Genomic DNA, 18,592 nt, shown 5'->3' with positions numbered 1-18,592 from the left:
AGTTCTTTGATTGACAGTAATAAAACCCATATACAATATAACTAATATCTAACTTTTGACTCGTGAACTGTTGTGAACCCACTGCTCGGAAAGTAAAGAAAATATGCACTGACCATGCTAATGTGTAATGTTATGGGGATATGTTGTTATAAGTCACTGATACTATTCATTTAATGTGGTACTCTTATTCAAAACCAATACATACACATGTATAACACACATCAATTTTGACTGATAAACCTTTAACTACTTACTAAATAATGCATTTATGGAAAATATTAATTACTGATAACAAGTCGTAACCGTGTATTTAATAGCAGAAAGCGCAAAATTATTAAATGATTGGTGAATGCTAAAAGATTTACTGTGGTCTACTATTATAGTTTCGTAAGGTAGAATTACCGTAGTTTATGCTCATTTCTTTCAAATTAAACTCGGTATAAGAACTATTGTTTACGACATTTATTCATCCTTTTAGGAATTTTAAAACAATAGTATTAATTGTGGCTAATCTTATCTAGGAGTGAGAGTGCATCTTTAAGAAAATCCTTTGTTTCGGAATGTTTTGACAATGGCAATAATTATGAGAGTTTAGTTACTTATTCTTTACTTTTATATTCCAGTTGCCCCTGAAATTATTGAGGACTGGAAGCCGACGAAATTTGAGGTACAGGAAGGGAAGATGGTGGAGCTGGTGTGTAACGCCACCGGGGTGCCAATGCCTGTAGTCACGTGGTACAGGGAGGCTAACCTTATCCGGGATTACTCGGAGCAACCAGAAGGTAAGAATTCCTCATTTAAGGTATTTTGTCGTTCAACGGTAGAATTTGAGGTGTACATAAGTTGTATAATCATGTCTTATTTGTGAACGGTATATAAGAAGTATTTGATAAGCATGTATAAAACTTGACAAGGAATGAAAAGACTGGAATCAGTATATTATTCAGTGTGTGTATACTTTGTGATAAATTACCTCATAAATGCAACATCGGAAGGCAGCATTTTGCTTCGAATGATGTCTTAAAACAAAGATAACTGTTCTTTTTCTTCAACAATTTAATTGAAAAAAGGGAAGTCTATGCCGCGTTAAGAGCCCCGCCATCATTATATTTCCAGAGTTCGATTAGGTGAGTAGTTTGAACACTTAAACGAACGTGTTTCTAAAATAATGTTTTTACAGTGCTTCATAAGGCGGCGGTCTCGTGGAAAAAAGTTGTTTAAAGTCTTCATTGGAATAAATATAGTGCCTTCCGATGTAGCAGTGATGACGTTATTTATTAGGTATACATACCTAGTAATCTTTTTTAATGAAAAAATACGAAAAACCTGCAAAATATAAATTAATTGTCAACTATGTGGTACTTCAGTTAGTTAGTTTCAATGCATTGTACACATCTATACCAAGTTTATGTCAGTTTTCGACAATTTTCTCCTTATTATTCGCTATTTCATCATACAGTGTATAGCCCCTTTAAAGGAGTGCTGAACTGGTTCCATATCCTTTATTTAATATATATTTCCAAATTTAACGCGAACTCACGTGTTATTATTATGACATTATGGGTGACCAAAATGTTCTAGATTGGCAAAAGGTTCGAAGGAATTGTAAATGTGAAATTATTTAAGGAATTAACTGGTTTCTTATTCGACAGCTATATCAATTTTACATTTCTTGACTTAATGGAAACTATTAAGAGATTTAAAAAAAGTGCAACACAAGGCGTAAAACGTGTTATATGTAGTTTAAGTGTATATCTAGCTACCCTCGAGCAGAATTAGCATTCGAATACTCCCCCCCCCCCCTCCCTGAACCCACACCTACAACGATTCTTTAACAATAAACAAGAAGTTTTATTGTATAACTCTGTGACTGGCACTTTTTTATTCGCGCGTTTCAAGTTACAACAACATAACATGGTAGAAAATAAAGAACAAGGGAATATAGCTACTAGTTCATATACTCAAATGTCGTGGTACATATTACCAGACATATATATATCAATTACCTGACAACTCGGAGTGTTTAAAGTCCCTTTGGGACTTTCTGTGCTAAGAAATTATTCATTTGGTTACTATACTAGTATATGTAGAGCAAAAATGAAACACTTAATAGTATAAAAAATACCTTTAATGCTTTTGTGATCCATGTCTATCAGAAAGGTATTTTTTTTTAAATTCTCCCAAATGATAGTTGTGGTTAAATGAATATCTATAGTACCTCAGTCGATGCTTAGTAATGATTAATTTCAGTCTATATCATATAGAAATCAACTCGCATAATATTACAAGGTATATTTTCATGACGAACGAATAGCCACAAGATCGGGATAAATAAAACAGAATAACCTTTCATTCATAAAAAGTCTTAAAATCACAAAACAAAACTAAATTCACGAAACAAACTTAAATAACAAAACAATCTTTGAATATATTCACAGAACAAACAGAATTCACGAAACAATCTTACATCAACAAAACAAACTTAATTTCATAATAAAAAAGAATTTGTTCCACAAAACAATCTTTGAATCACTAAACAATCGTAAATTTATAAAACTTTTTTTATTTCACAAAAAAAGCCTTAAATTCACAAAACAATCTTAATTTCACAAAATAAATTTCAATTAACAAAACAATCCTTACTTCACAAAACAATGTCAAAAAGATCTGTAACTCACAGAGCAATCTTAAAAGTCACAATCTTAAATTCACAAAACAATCATTTAAAACTGGAAGCAGTATTCGCATGGGGTACAACGTAATTTTTTTTTTGCGGAATTTTAAGTGAGGGACATGTTCGATGCGGAAAAAAATGGCCGAGTCTTTAAGTATTTGGGTGAGTCCGAAGGATATTTAGACCTTGTAAGTAAGTTAATATCACGTCTATCGCAATCTAGATACGCATAACCGTTGGCCAGACGTGTAAGCTCCTCAAGGTATTTTTAAACTATGCTTAGACGCCTTAACAAAAAAAGTTATTGAATGTTTAAGCTAAACGATTGGTTGTTTACAAAGTGAAAATAGAAACTTGCGTGACTTAAAACTGTTTTAAGACAAAATATTCCCTTCTTGGACCTACTTTAGCATTCTTTATCGAGTTGTTTGCATGTATTTCTTGACGACGTCTTGTGCACTTTACATGGTTATCATATGGCCAATTTTGTTATGTTTAAACACACTTTATGTTTGCGGTGGAACTATTGTGCAGATTTTGCTCGCTGCAGAATCAGACTAAGTGTGCGTTAATACACGTGTAATTAAGACACGAGCTGCAACACATGTAAATAATTATAACAAAAGGCAAACTGTTATCGAATACGAACGTCCCGCGTAATTGTTATGCAAAATTACATCAATTGAGATTTAACATAAGTATGTTGTAGTCTATTTGACAGGCGCACGGCTAAATTCTAATGCTGATAGATATTAGGAGGGGACGAACACTAAGTCATTTATATCTGCTGCGCAACGCTCCTTTAGGTTACTTATTCGCGAAAATTTACTCTAAATAAAAATAAACTCTAATCTATACATAAAGCTTTTTACATGTACATGTGTAGTTGTTAAAAGGAATTGTTGTTGGAGTGTTACCACGATTTAGGAGGAAGGGCAACGACAGGGATGTACGTGAAAGATGTGTGTCTTACAGATGACAGGAGATACCTTGCAGTTCCTCAACATCATTACCTTCATAAAAGTAAAACTAAATGAGGAAGGAGGACAACTCTTAACTTAAAGTGTGTGTTGATATGTTGCTGGGTACATTACAGGTGAGAGGACGTTGCAGGGGGAGACGTTACGGCTCCATAACATCACCCGCTTCTGTGACGGCACGTACGAGTGTAACGCGGAGAACGGCGTGCCTCCAATAGCAACCAAGATCTTCAAAATTACTGTACAATGTACGCTTAGAATGCTCGTTTTTCTTTCTTTAGTTTGCCTTTTTCTTTAAACTATATGTCAGGCAAATTCCGATTATATCAAAATGCATTTCTGTTCAGAAAGAAACAAATATATTTCACATATAATTATGTACTACACACGGTTAATGTTTACTTGTTGGTGTTGCTTATTCGGTGTTTATTGTCTTTGTTTGAAAATGAGGTAATGGGTTTTCCTTTCTATGCACATGCCCTTGGATAGGTTTGCCCTGGGGTGGGATTCAAAATTGATATCAATTGGACATAGGAACGATGTAGCTAATCGGATTCCATTTTATAAATTACGGCCCTCCACAGTGAATGAAATCAGCCATTTAAGTCAAAGATTAAACTAGTTTTGTTTAAATTCAGAAAATAAATAAAATTTCAAAACGCTGAGAGAGGGCAGTACCTAAATTTGTATCGTAATGTAGATGCTCTCACTTGCTTGCCATTTAAACTTTATGTAAAAGGGAAATGTTGTTAAACTTAAACTTCACAATAATCTGGTAAACTATTTTGTTTGCGCTGTAATGTAATTGCCTTGAAGCACCATAGGAAACCATTGAAAAATACGGGTACCTTAAATGATGCGGGAACATCTTTTTCAACTGTCTAAGTGTTGGGGGAAAATATATTGATAGTTTTTATTTTGAAGACTTGTAATGCATTGCTACACACTAAAAGTGCCGTTTGATTAATATTATATCTCCCGCAGCAAGGGCTTCAATTACAATATCAAAAAAATATTCAAATACATGCAATGATTTTAGCGTATTGAATGACAATAATTTGAATTGGACAAATTCAAGATTCCATGAAGTTATATCGCATTACAGAATTTTTCTATATAAGATAATAATATTTAATTAATTCACAAGTCACGAATGACAATTAATTATATAATAAATGTTCCTTAAAGTTCCCCCCGAAGTGCGACTGACAGTGCGTCGACTAGGTCAGGCCATCGGGCGAGAGACACTTCTGGAGTGTAAGGTGGCCGCCTCCCCTCATGCCACCATCCAGTGGACCCACAACGGCACAACCCTGCCCCTCCATCTGTTTAAATACGTCACAAACCTCTACAATGACGGTGTGCACGAGAAAACGTTGACGTTGAACATCATTGACATACAGCAAGAGGACTTCGGTCAATACACGTGTCATGCTTCCAATGGCCTGGGTCAAGATAGCGAAACTATGCTACTTTATGGTAGGTAACAGATTGGGCCAGGAAAGCGGAACCATGCTACTTAATGGTAGGTAACAGATTGGGCCAGGACAGCGAAACTATGCTACTTTATGGTAGCTAACAGATTGGTACTTTATGGTAGGTAACATATTCAGCCAAGACAGCGAAACTATGCTACTTTATGGTAGGCAGGTTGGGCCAAGACAGCGAAACTATGCTACTTTATGGTAGGTCACAGATTGGGTCTAGACAGCGGAACTATGCATCTTTATGGTAGGAAACAGATTCAGCCAGGACATTAAAACTGTGCTTCGTTTTGGTAGGAAACAAATTCAGCCAGGACAGCGAAACTATGCTTCTTTTTGGTAGGTAACAGACTGGGCCAGGACAACGAAACTATGCTTCTTTATGGCAGGAAACAAAATCAGCCAAGAACGAAACTATTCTTCTTTATGGTAGGAAACAGATTCAGCCAGGACAGCGAAACTATGCTACTTTATGGTAGGTAACAGATTGGACCAAGACAACGAAACTATGCATCTTAATGGTAGGCCACAGATTAGACCAGGACAACGAAACTATGCAACTTTATGGTAGGTCGCAGATTGGATCAGGACAGCGAAACTATGCTTCCTTATGGTAGGTCACAGGTTGGACCAGGACAACAAAACTGTACATCTTTATGATACGTCACAGATTGAGCCAGGACAACGAAACTATGCTTCTTTTTGGTAGGTAAAGATTCAGCCAGGACAACAAAACTGCTACTTTATGGTAGGGAACAAATTCAGCCAAGGCAACGAAACTATTCTTTTTTATGGTAGGAAACAGATTGGACCAGGACAACGAAACTATGCTATTTTATGATAGGTCACAGATTGGGCCAGGACAGCGAAACTTTGCTACTTTATGATAGGTCACAGATTGGGCCAGGACAGCGAAACTATGCTACTTTATGATAGGTCACAGATTGGGCCAGGACAACTAAACTATGCTATTTTATGATAGGTCACAGATTGGGTCAGGACAGCGAAACTATGCTACTTTATGATAGGTCACAGATTGGGCCAGGACAGCGAAACTATGCTACCTGTGTGTAGGTAACAGATTCGGCGAGAACAGCGGAACAATGCTACTGACTGGTAGGTACAAAATTTGGCCAGGACAACAAAACTATGCTACCTTAGTGTAAGTCACAGATTTAACAGGATTGCAAAACTATACTACGTTGTGGTAGCTAACAGAATGGGAAAGGATAGCGAAACTATGCTTTTTAAAGGAGGTAACAGATTGGGCAGGTGTTGCATTGACATATATAGATAAGTAACAGGTTGGGTAAGTGTACTGTGACACATTCAGGTAGGTAAGAGATTGGGCAAGTGTAACTGTGACACATACACGTAGGTAACAGATTGGGCAAGTGTTACTATGACAAATACAGGTAGGTAAGAGCTCGGACAAGTGTAACTGTGACACCTACAGGAAGGTAAGAGATTGGGCAAGTGTAACTGTGACACAAAATGGTAGGTAACATATTTGGCAAGTGTAACTGTGACACATAAAGGTAGGTAACAGATTGGGCAAGTGTAACTGTGACACAAAATGGTAGGTAACAGATTTGGCATGTGTAACTGTGATACATAAAGGTAGGTAACAGATTGGGCAAGTGTAACTGTGACACATACAGGTAGGTAACAGATTGGGCAAGTGTTACTATGACAAATACAGGTAGATAAGAGCTCGGACAAGTGTAACTGTGACACCTACAGGAAGGTAAGAGATTGGGCAAGTGTAACTGTGACACAAAATGGTAGGTAACATATTTGGCAAGTGTAACTGTGACACATAAATGTAGGTAACAGATTTGGCAGATGTAACTGTGACACATAAATGTAGGTAACAGATTGGGCAAGTAAAACTGTGACACAAAATGGTAGGTAACAGATTTGGCAGGTGTAACTGTGATACATAAATGTAGGTCACAGATTGGGCAAGTAGAACTGTGGCACAAAATGGTAGGTAACAGATTTGGCATGTGTAACTGTGATACATAAAGGTAGGTCACAGATTGGGCAAGTAGAACTGTGGCACAAAATGGTAGGTAACAGATTTGGCAGGTGTAACTGTGATACATAAATGTAGGTCACAGATTGGGCAAGTAGAACTGTGGCACAAAATGGTAGGTAACAGATTTGTCAGGTGTAACTGTGATACATAAATGTAGGTAACAGATTGGGCTAGTAAAACTGTGACACAAAATGGTAGGTAACAGATTTGGCAGGTGTAACTGTGATACATAAATGTAGGTCACAGATTGGGCAAGTAGAACTGTGACACAAAATGGTAGGTAACAGATTTGGCAGGTGTAACTGTGATACATAAAGGTAGGTCACAAATTGGGCAAGTAAAACTGTGGCACAAAATGGTAGGTAACCGATTTGGCATGTGTAACTGTGATACATAAAGGTAGGTCACAGATTGGGCAAGTAAAACTGTGGCACAAAATGGTAGGTAACCGATTTGGCAGGTGTAACTGTGATACATAAAGGTAGGTCACAAATTGGGCAAGTAAAACTGTGGCACAAAATGGTAGGTAACCGATTGGGCATGTGTAACTGTGATACATAAAGGTAGGTCACAGATTGGGCAAGTAGAACTGTGGCACAAAATGGTAGGTAACCGAATTGGCATGTGTAACTGTGATACATAAAGGTAGGTCACAGATTGGGCAAGTAAAACTGTGGCACAAAATGGTAGGTAACAGATTTGGCAGGTGTAACTGTGATACATATAGGTAGGGCACAGATTGGGCTAGTAAAACTGTGACACAAAATGGTAGGTAACCGATTTGGCAGGTGTAACTGTGATACAAAAAGGTAGGGCACAGATTGGGCTAGTAAAACTGTGACACAAAATGGTAGGTAACCGATTTGGCAGGTGTAACTGTGATACATAAATGTCGGTCACAGATCGGGCAAGTAGAACTGTGGCACAAAATGGTAGGTAACAGATTTGTCAGGTGTAACTGTGATACATAAATGTAGGTCACAGATTGGGCAAGTAAAACTGTGACACAAAATGGTAGGTAACAGATTTGGCAGGTGTAACTGTGACACATAAATGTAGGTAACAGATTTGGCAGGTGTAACTGTGATACATATAGTTAGGTAACAGATTTGGATATTGTTGCTGTGACACATATATCTTGTAGGTAACAATATAAGGCTTAATAAAAACACTTTAAACTACAATTTTATGTTAGACATGACTATGGTTGGGAATGGTAGGTATCTGTTTTAGCCGAGACTATGCTACTTCATTGAAGATAGTATATTTCCACAGACAGTGTAACTTTACGAAAGCTTAGACAATAAGACTAAGATATATATTGGCACGTAATATATTTGGCAAATGAAATGGTTGGTAACAGACAAACGTAGGACGGAACTATGACATTGTAAGGGAATGGTAAGCAGTCCCCAAAATGAAATTAAAAGGCACGAAAACCTTGACCATAACAACTAAAATAGATAAACAGTTTGGGCTTTGACATGGAAACATAGGCATTTGATACGTTTGATGAGACAAACATATTCATTGAAAGGTACCAGATTTTGGCACGACAGTCAACATATACATTTTAAAACTTGATGGATGAAAATTGTTTGATAAAGACAAGAAAAACTATATGTTTATGGTATGTTGTTGAAGGTAGCAGTAACAGCCAAACGATTTTTGATGGCAATTAATAGAATTCATATGTTCTGTAAACTGTTTGTTGCCCATGCGTGTAAATATTTTCTGTACGGTAAACCAGAATATGCTCAAAGACTGTTTTGCTGAAACTGGATGTTGTATACAATTTTCAGAGTACAATATAGTGACGGGTCCCAGGCGGCCACAGGTGACGACGACGCCTTGGCGACCTTCTGGTCGACCTCCGCCGCGGATCCGACCCCCAAGCACAAATCAAGGCATTATAACTCCATCATACTACGAGAAGAAACAAGGTGGTATGTTCAATATGACAGTGATCTTATTTCTGGTCCTTGTGAACATTGACTATCACCTGGTTATTCTTAAAAGACAAACACCCGCTTAAGACGGTGATATTGCTCAATGAATAGTCTCAATCAAGCCGCGACTGCTGTTTTACTTTGTATATATATTATTGTTTAGAAATGCATCTCTTACAAAAGAAAACAACGTGTTTAAAAAAAAAGTTTTAAACATGTTTTGATTTTTGGGGGCTCAAAATTATTTCAAAAACTGGGTTAGAGAATATAGCATATGATAAAGGTCCTTATTTCAAATAATACAAAAAAACAGTGGTCTCAGTCGTGACTAGTTAGTGGAAATAATGCGTAATGTATTTTCTTTTTCGTCTTTATACAATTATGAGCAGATATAAAAAGTAACGGGGTTAGTAGGTGACCCGATATGGGATACTAGTATACACAGGAGTGAGGGCGAATATGGTTTCCTGCTCCCAGTACATCCCATATCGGGCCACCTTCTAACCCCGTAACGTATATATCACATCGACAACCTGTTTACATGTTTCCATGTTTCATTTATTCATCGGAATATTCATCAGAATCGGAAAAAAGACGTCATTTTGGAACGATATAAATTTGGTGACTCAATATGGAAAAATACGGGGCCAATTTTTAAGTTGAGTCATGTTTTTGGATTTGGCTAAGGGTTGAGGTCTTTGTTGTTTCCTCTGATTAGTTGACATAGATAATATTATCTTGAAGTACTAGGAACAAGTGGACACAAACAAGGAACCTTGACATGTAATTTTGTCTTTTATTGCTTTCAGGTAGAAACCAGCAGCCTTCTTACGGAGGAAGCGTGTATTACAATTATAATACCGCTAACGGGACAGTCAAACTTACCACAGTCAGCATTTTAAATATTGCAGTATTATTGTATCACGTGATGCGTGCGCTTTGAGGAACGTGATTCGTCAATTATTATTGAAAGGATTGTATAACAAGCAGGAAAAGTGATGTCATGGCAACGGAAAGGGAGCACGTCTTAAAATGTTCCACTTAAACAATAATGTGCTTAAAAAATGGTGCCCAAATACATCCAATTATTACAATTTCTTACAATAAATGACACTTGGTTGGGAAATGATTTTTACCTTAAATTAGGTAAATGGTGTAAAAGGGATTGTTGTAATAATGCTAACGCATAAAAAGATTACACCATATAAAACAACTCTCAAGCTATTACTAGTGAAGATGAACCGTTTTGAATAACGTGGCGGTAAATAAACTTAATTGTCGATGGTGTTTGAGGCACAGTTACATAATATTTAACGTCAAATCAAGCTTCAAGGAGATGATCTTTTCATATCAAAATATATACTTGGATTAGGGAATATTACATAATAATTTAATATACAAAAATAAATATCGACAAATGTTTGAAAAAAGGGGACTTGTACAGATTGAAGGTTTTGTTATAAAAGAAAACATCAACCCCAGGCCAAAGTATCACAAAATTATACTCAAGTCAAATCTCAATCTCAACTCTTGGTGCCATATAAAAGCATAGAATAGTCCAAACTTGTATATTTTTACTCTTTTAAAAAAACCTTTCTTATGGTATGTGTTGATAATCAATAATAATTGTCTTAATCAATTTCGAAAGAAAATTTATTCTAGAGAAAATTAGTCACTCAGTAGTTAGTCACTTAACCATCAGGTGTACTCAGTTACATTTTTTGGTCTAGGATAAGTTTTCTTTGGAATCTTGACCACAGTTTTAATAAACATATTATACTTCAGAAGGGGCTTTTAACAAGGGCAAGAACATAAACGATTTCGAATAACCTTGATGTTACGTGGTAAAATAATTGCTATTGAGATTGAGATTTGATTTACCTATTGTTATCATATTGGGCTTTAAAGTTATGTCATGTGCTTGATTCTGAATTCCTCGAAATCCGGGCCATTTCACACCCAACATTATTTGAAGAATGTCGGTCAAGGTGGGCTGAGCTGGGTATAGAATTACTGCATATAGTCCCTTGAAAAACCTTTCTTATATATAGGAAATTATTATACGTCTATACTGAAGATGACAAAGAAATTTTTGTTTTCATATTCCACGCCAAACTACGCATGCAGTTTTAAAATGAGTGTGAATGTTTTCTGATAACAAACCTCGGTGAATATTATGTTATAGGAATTAAGTATATACATGTTATAGCTGTTTCACAAAACATATTTGTATATGTATGCCCACGGAGGAAAACATCCCGTTTATCTCGTGAACACCAAAAGTGAATATTTCACTCGTGGATACGCCACTCGTGAACTGTATATTTTGGTGCTCATTGAAATGTATTACGATCTTACACTGAAACAAACAATTATCCTTACTGTATTTATTATGTTTTTTCATCTATCGAACGACCTCTGTTTCTACATATATTATTATGACATTTTATGTTATTCGATATCATTGATATTCTCATGTATATTCATATATATGTCACACGTGTAATGCACAGAATAATTCCACTATATTATTTGTATGTTTAGAACTGAATGTGTAATTCATCGTTTGTATTCGGAAATTCACCGACAATTTCGAAACTTTCAGTGAATTATCACCAAATATCCTATTTGAATGCTATAATTTTGTTATTTCAGAGACTGTATTTACACTATAGAGAGTTTGCGAAACTCACTTGCATGTGTACTAGTGTACTAATTTTTGAGTACTACATCATCAACGTATGTTTAAAATATACGATTGTTGGTACTGTCAGTCTTGTATGGGAAGCTTACAAGTAATGTCTCGCAACTTCGATAAAGTGGATATACTCAAATGTGTGTGTTTTGTACAATATCTTTATTCCATAAATAAATAACTCATTCTATAATTGTAGTTTTATTATATCTCTCTTTGCTCACCTAGTGCTCAAGATAGGGAGTGGAGCTCACCCTAAACCTTATAAATGGACACCTGGAGTCCTTTTACGGGTTTTGGAATTGGCAGACTCGTGGAATGTTAAATGTCAAAATAATAAAAAGCTTCCCTGAACGCCCATTATTGTTGATAGAGCTCAATTTTGTATTACAATGAGAAACTTTTGTGGTCCTAAACACTGATATAGAATTCGACACGATTAGGCAATCCCCGGTACTAGTCCTGGTGCTTTGCTCAACCTGACCTTTGTCTACGTGACCAATAATTGATGATTCTTGAGAAAAGTCTTCATTATGGTTTAAGAATGACAATTTCAAATATGTGAATGTTCTAATCATGTAAAGAATAACTAACCACTCCCGTGTCCCGAATCTTGCTGAACCAATAATGTTTAACTATTATATGAGGGTATTAGAACATCTATCAAAGATAATTGTCAACTGAAATACAGTCTGTCTGGAATGCATGGAGGGCGAAGTTAAAGTAGTTTTACCATTTCCCCTTAGGTATGAAACCTTAGTTCCCGCTAACAATGGGTGATCACATAAAACGAACTTACAAGGCACCGTCAGCGGATGCCAACGACTGTCCATTGATTTGACTTAAGGCATGCATATTTGTGTGTTATGTGCAAAAGCCAGTAACGAAAACACGAGCGCTGAAAAAAAATACTGATATGGGAGATAACTCTCATACTCCTTAGGTAAGAATCCACTTGTGCACTCATGGCTAGCCTTAGCCATGTCGATGACGCAAGTGTTTGAAAATACTTACATGTACTTAAATGGGAGATAACTCCGTTACGCTTGTACACTTATAGCTGTATTTAGCCAATGTTGGTAACGACAAAACCTACCAACATTGGAGATAGCACCTTTTCTATGTAGGTAAGATTATGGTTCTTAAATTCCACTTGTACACTCAAGAGCAATTCAAAGTACATGTCGATGACACAAGTGTTATGACAATACTGTCCCTTATTCCTCGTTTAAATTCATGGTCCTTAATATCAACTTGTACATTCCGAGTTGCTCTTAGCTAATTTCGCTAACACAAGTGTTATGACATGGGAGATAATATTTTACTGGAGTAAGAATACGATCTTAATCTCTGCTTGTACATATTAGCTGTCCTTTGACAATGTCAATGACGCCAGTGTTATGACAATACCACTAATATGGGAGATAACTCCTCTACTTCTTAGTTAAAATTTTGGTCTTTAAACCCCACGTGAACACTCAAATATGTGATGACGCCGGTGTTCAGACAATACCACATGGGAGATAACTCCCATTTTCCTTCCAAGAAGATTACGATTCTAGATTTAACCATTTGACTCAAAGCTTTATATAAAATTATCAGATTTCATTGAAATGTAGTCCCAAGTTCGAGAGTCTCTAAAATTACTGTAATCACTGGATAAAAAGACAGACTTTAGAGGATAGAAATTTCGCATTAATGTGATGTATAAATCACCAATGAATACTTAACAACAGCTAGACAATTTAATCACAAGTATTCAGCTGATTGAATCTATCTATTTCAAAAAAGGGTATACAGAAAACAACACGTCATTGATGTTTTAAAGTAATGATATCTTTATTTATAAAATATATAACAATGAGTTAACAAAATGTAGAGAAACTGGGCCGGTGTTTATAAAACATCTCAAGTCAATTCCTAACTTAAGTCCTTTTCCTAAGTTGAGAATCTCTCTGGGTCATATGGTATTGTAATAAATTACTGCATTGACATTTTGACTCTGCAAAAGTGCATCTTTAATTGCTGTTTCATTCTCATAAACACTATGTATACATGTTAATCCACAAATAATATAATACAATGCAAATGTATGCAAGTAATCATTCATAGTTTATCTTGTGAAATAACGTTTATTCGAAGTATTTACCGATTTTAGGAATTCCTAAAGTTGTCATGGAACTGTCATTTCCGCCATTTTGAGACCTGGGAACTTGCAAGTGCGGCATGATACATCGGTTCATTTTCAGAACATGAATATTATTTATAACTTTTAATGTAATTTTAAACTGTCTTACAATGTTATTTGTTAATAGCAAATCGTAATTCAACAGATGCATCACATGATGCATTACTCTGAACTGGTATGTATTTGAACTATTTTGTAACATCCGCGCGTTCCTAACTCGGAAGTCCAAGGTTATGAAAATTATTTTGATTGTGACTTTTGCAAATGAACCAAGGTCACAAAGCATTAAATTGATATTTCCATGACGACAGTTACTGCCCTTTGTTAATATTTGTATGTTGAACTCGATATTTATGCATAATATTGTTGTTGTTTGCTCGACCGAAGTACTGCCTTCTAGGGTTAGGAATTCCAAGCACCGATGCCATTGGCTGGTAATTTCCTAAAGACTTTTTGATTGGTCAGAATTCCTAATTCCTAAAATCCAAACCGACTGTCGAGTATATAAGGCGGCGCAATCTGGCAGTGGATATCTTATATTTTTGATCACTCAACCATTAATATTCTATCACGACAAGATCTTAGAAATCCTAAAATGGCAACGCCATATGTAATTCCAAAACTGGTAGGCACTATTTAAACACAAACTAAATATATTCTACAGTTACATTGCTATTTAAAAGCTAATATTATTTATTTACTGAGAAGATAAAACGCTGATTATAATTACGCAGACATGATAATAATGATTGTTTTGCTTCCAAAGAGACACTGCGTTGCGCCGCTATGAACCAGTTAATTTATATGCATGTGTTTCATGTATATTTAAATAAGGGAGCCATAAATTAGACGTCTTCGGAAATGAAAGTCTGTGTTGTTGTCTTTGACGAAATTGTTCCAACGGTCAATTAGAATAGAAGCCATCCTGACGAAGGCAAAATGTGTTACAAATTGGTGTCAGAAGTGGGATATTTTACAAATATTAAAATCTGAGTGATCCGAACCCCTTACGCCTGGAAAAAGGGCAAATCAGCAAAAACATTCTGAAGGGAGCGCAGTCAATAGTTTTCATCTTTATAAAGAAGGCACTCAACAATTTTTATTTTATTTTTCACCCAAACCTAAAAACGTAATATGGCGTCACCTGATCCTGACATCTCGTTTAACTTAAACACCATTCATGACGACGACGATGCAGACTCAATGCATAGCGGTGATCACGATACTGACCAAAATTACCCTGCTGGTGACACAAGAGTAATTCATACTACACACGACACACCACCAATATTTTCTGCACCATCTATAAACCACCAAAATAGGACAAATAATAATCCTGTTTCGGGCAACAATTCCATACATGACCGTCGAAGTAACAGCTATGGGCATGGTGATTCCCATCTGCAAAGGCCAACTTCTTTCTCTGTTCCGGTGCAGCATTCTTTCATGAAACCAGACACATATGATGGGTCCAATAGTTTTGAGCAATACATGTCCCACTTTGAGGACTGCGCTGAATTATCGAATTGGGAAGTTAGAACCAGGGTTCTTGTTCTTGCAAGTTGTCTGCGAGGCCCGGCCAGAAATTTTTACATGAGTCTTTCAGATGTTGAGCGGCGGGACTACCATTATCTTAAAAAGAGGTTAACAGAGCGGTTCGGTAGCAGTAGACATCAAAATCTATGGCTCGCTAAGTTTGAGAACAGGCGGCGTTTGCGTGGGGAGCCTGTTGGTACTCTTGCTGATGATCTCCGGCAGTTGGCACAGAAGGCCTATGTTGATCTTGATCACATGGCACAGGAGCGGTTGGCGCTAAACCAGTTATATAAGCAGGTGTCTGGAGACATGCAGTGTCGCTGCATTGACAACAACTGCCAAACAGTGAACGATGCCGTCGAAGTCATCGAACGTTACGAAGCAGTACTTGGGACATCCCAGTCGTCACTTGTTCGAGCAGTTGATGTGGGTACTACTGATACCCAGCTTCTGGCTGCTGTTCAGCGCCTTGAAACTCGTTTGGAGCGCATTGAGAAAATATGTCCGCCAATAACATCGCGCCAACATCCAAGTAGACCAAGAACTTGCTATGGTTGTGGGTCACCAAGCCACTTTATGAGAGATTGTCCCCAACGAAGCAAGGGCAGCCGGTACCCCCATAACACGTACCGTAACGGAGGTCACAATCCTTCAACTTTCCAAAGGGACCAGTCTCGCGATAATACACAACAGGGTCCTGCCCAACCAAGATTTCCATACCCGCAAAATGTACCTGTGACCCCACATGAACCATCGTTATCGGAAAACTAATTTTCGCCGATTCTGAGGGTCAAGTGTCGGCGACATGTGTTGACGAACCCAAATCTATTTCTGATGTTTCTATTGTTGAAATACATACTGCACGTTCAGGTGCAGACGCAACAAAGTTTGATAATGGTTTTTATGCAACTGGCAAAGTTTTGTCAAAACCAGTTGATTTTCTTATTGATTGTGGTGCAACCACATCGCTTCTGTCAATCAAAAAGTTTGCCCTGCTCCAGCAACAGTATAATGTTACTCTAGTTGCGGTGTCACAGACTTTTCACACAGTTAATGGTCAGCCAATGAATGTAGCTGGTAAAGTCGATCTTCTCATTGAGTTGGGCGCAGGGCGTTTTGATGTTGCTTTTGTGGTGTGCGATATAGAGTCAGATGGAATTTTGGGCCAGGATTTCCTTCGTGCGCATGTGGAAAGTATTAACTACCGGAAATTCTGCCTTGTTATGGGGTGTGACGTTGTTCCTCTTTGGGTTGGTGGTTCATCTTTACAGATTTGTAGAGTGGAAGTAAGGAACACTGTCCGGATACCAGCAAATTCTCGAATGTGGGTGTCAGTTAAAATTCCTCAGGCTGAACATATCACTCCTACTGGTTTCATTGAGCCTTCTATGGAACTGATGGGGAAGATGGAAATTTGTACTCTTGGGGGTCTTGTGAATACTACTGCCGAAAATGTCGTAGTAAATATCAATTACAGTTCTGAACCAACTACACTACATAAGAGGACTAATATAGGAATGTGCGAGTCATTCACCGAGGAAAGCCAGTCAGTGCGTGTTGCCGCCGTTACCGAAGCTGAATCATCAGATGAGCTACCAGAACATCTGACTGATCTTTATAATCGAAGTTCTAGTAATCTTAATGATAACGAGAAAATTGGTCTTCGGAGGTTGCTTTGTAAACATAGCTCAGTATTTTCAAAATCATCTGAGGACACTGGCCGCACGAAACTTGTGCAGCATTCCATCAACACGGGTAACGCTGCTCCTTTACGGCAACCACCAAGGCGACTTCCTCTTGGAAAGCGGGCTGTAGAGTGCGAAGAGGTCAACAAGATGCTAGAAAGGGGGATCATTGAGCCATCGGCAAGTGCATGGTCATCCCCAGTTGTTCTCATTACTAAGAAAGACGGAACCCCTCGCTTTTGCGTTGATTATCGGCGTCTTAATGACGTTACTGTCAAGGATGCCTATCCCCTGCCTCGTGTGGACGATTGTATAGATTCTCTTTCCGGTGCTCGGTATTTCAGTTCTTTAGATCTCAACAGCGGTTACTGGCAGGTTGGAATGAGTCAAGCTGATAAGGAAAAGACTGCATTTGCCACCACCATGGGCCTTTACCAATTCACTGTTATGAGCTTCGGTTTAGCCAATGCCCCATCTACATTTGAAAGATTAATGGAAAACGTCCTTCGTGGTCTTCAATGGGAAGAATGTCTCCTGTATATGGATGACATAATTGTTCCTTGTTGCACAGTAGGAGAGGGTCTAGCTCGGTTGGAGCACATTTTTCAAAGACTCCAGCAAGCGTGCCTCAAGTGTAAACCCGCAAAATGTGTATTCTTCCAAAAAGAGGTCAAGTTCCTGGGTCATCTTGTGTCCGAGTCTGGTATTGCAACTGACCCATCCAAGATTGAAGCGGTCAGTAACTGGCCGACGCCAAAGAGCGCCAAAGATGTCAAAAGCTTCCTAGGGTTGTGCTCGTACTATCGCCGATTTGTCCAAAACTTTGCTTATATTGCAAAACCACTCCACAAAGTAACCAACAAGTCAAATAAGTTTGACTGGTCCCCTCAATGTAATGCTGCTTTTCAGACTCTGAAATCTGCACTCACCTCCGCTCCTATACTAGGCTATCCTATTCCAGGAGCAAAGTTTGTACTAGATACTGATGCTAGCGATGTCGCCACTGGAGCAGTTCTCTCGCAAATCCAGGACAACAGGGAGGTTGTTATAGCCTATCATAGCAAATCACTCAATGTTCATGAAAAGTCGTACTGTGTTACAAGAAAGGAGCTTCTAGCTGTGGTACAGGCTTTGAAAGCGTTCCATTCGTACCTCTATGGTCAGCCTGTTCTCTTGCGAACCGATAATGCTGCAGTAAGCTGGATGCGGAATTTGAAAAACCCCACCGGTCAAGTGGCTCGTTGGCTTCAAGAGCTGGGTACATACAATTTAACCGTGACTCATCGAAGCGGTACACAACACCGAAATGCCGATGCGCTTTCTCGCAAACCTTGTTCAAGCTGTGTGAGACAACAAATCT

At 37.7% G+C, this 18,592-nt stretch overlaps 1 protein-coding gene across 2 annotated transcripts in view; it reads left to right on the top strand.

Annotated features, from left to right (window-relative positions):
- Positions 1–11,982, top strand: part of LOC128228985 (protein amalgam-like) — a 53,920-nt gene extending 41,938 nt beyond the window's left edge. Inside the window, exons 4-8 of one of the 2 annotated variants that reach the window (XM_052940585.1) lie at positions 624–782; positions 3,771–3,902; positions 4,843–5,133; positions 8,982–9,122; positions 9,938–11,982. In XM_052940585.1, the coding sequence (XP_052796545.1) occupies positions 624–782; positions 3,771–3,902; positions 4,843–5,133; positions 8,982–9,122; positions 9,938–10,071 (857 nt within the window). In that variant the 3' untranslated portion in view covers positions 10,072–11,982. Of the gene's footprint in view, positions 1–623; positions 783–3,770; positions 3,903–4,842; positions 5,134–8,981; positions 9,126–9,937 lie in introns of both variants that reach the window. The other variant, XM_052940584.1, reaches the window with a different exon arrangement.
- The last annotated feature ends 6,610 nt before the right edge of the window (positions 11,983–18,592 follow it).

This window comes from Mya arenaria, chromosome 3, assembly GCF_026914265.1.
Source record: "Mya arenaria isolate MELC-2E11 chromosome 3, ASM2691426v1".
In the NCBI taxonomy this organism is placed as follows: domain Eukaryota; kingdom Metazoa; phylum Mollusca; class Bivalvia; order Myida; family Myidae; genus Mya; species Mya arenaria.
The sequence above is the reverse complement of the archived record's forward strand: the minus strand, read 5'-3'. Positions and strand labels throughout refer to the sequence as shown.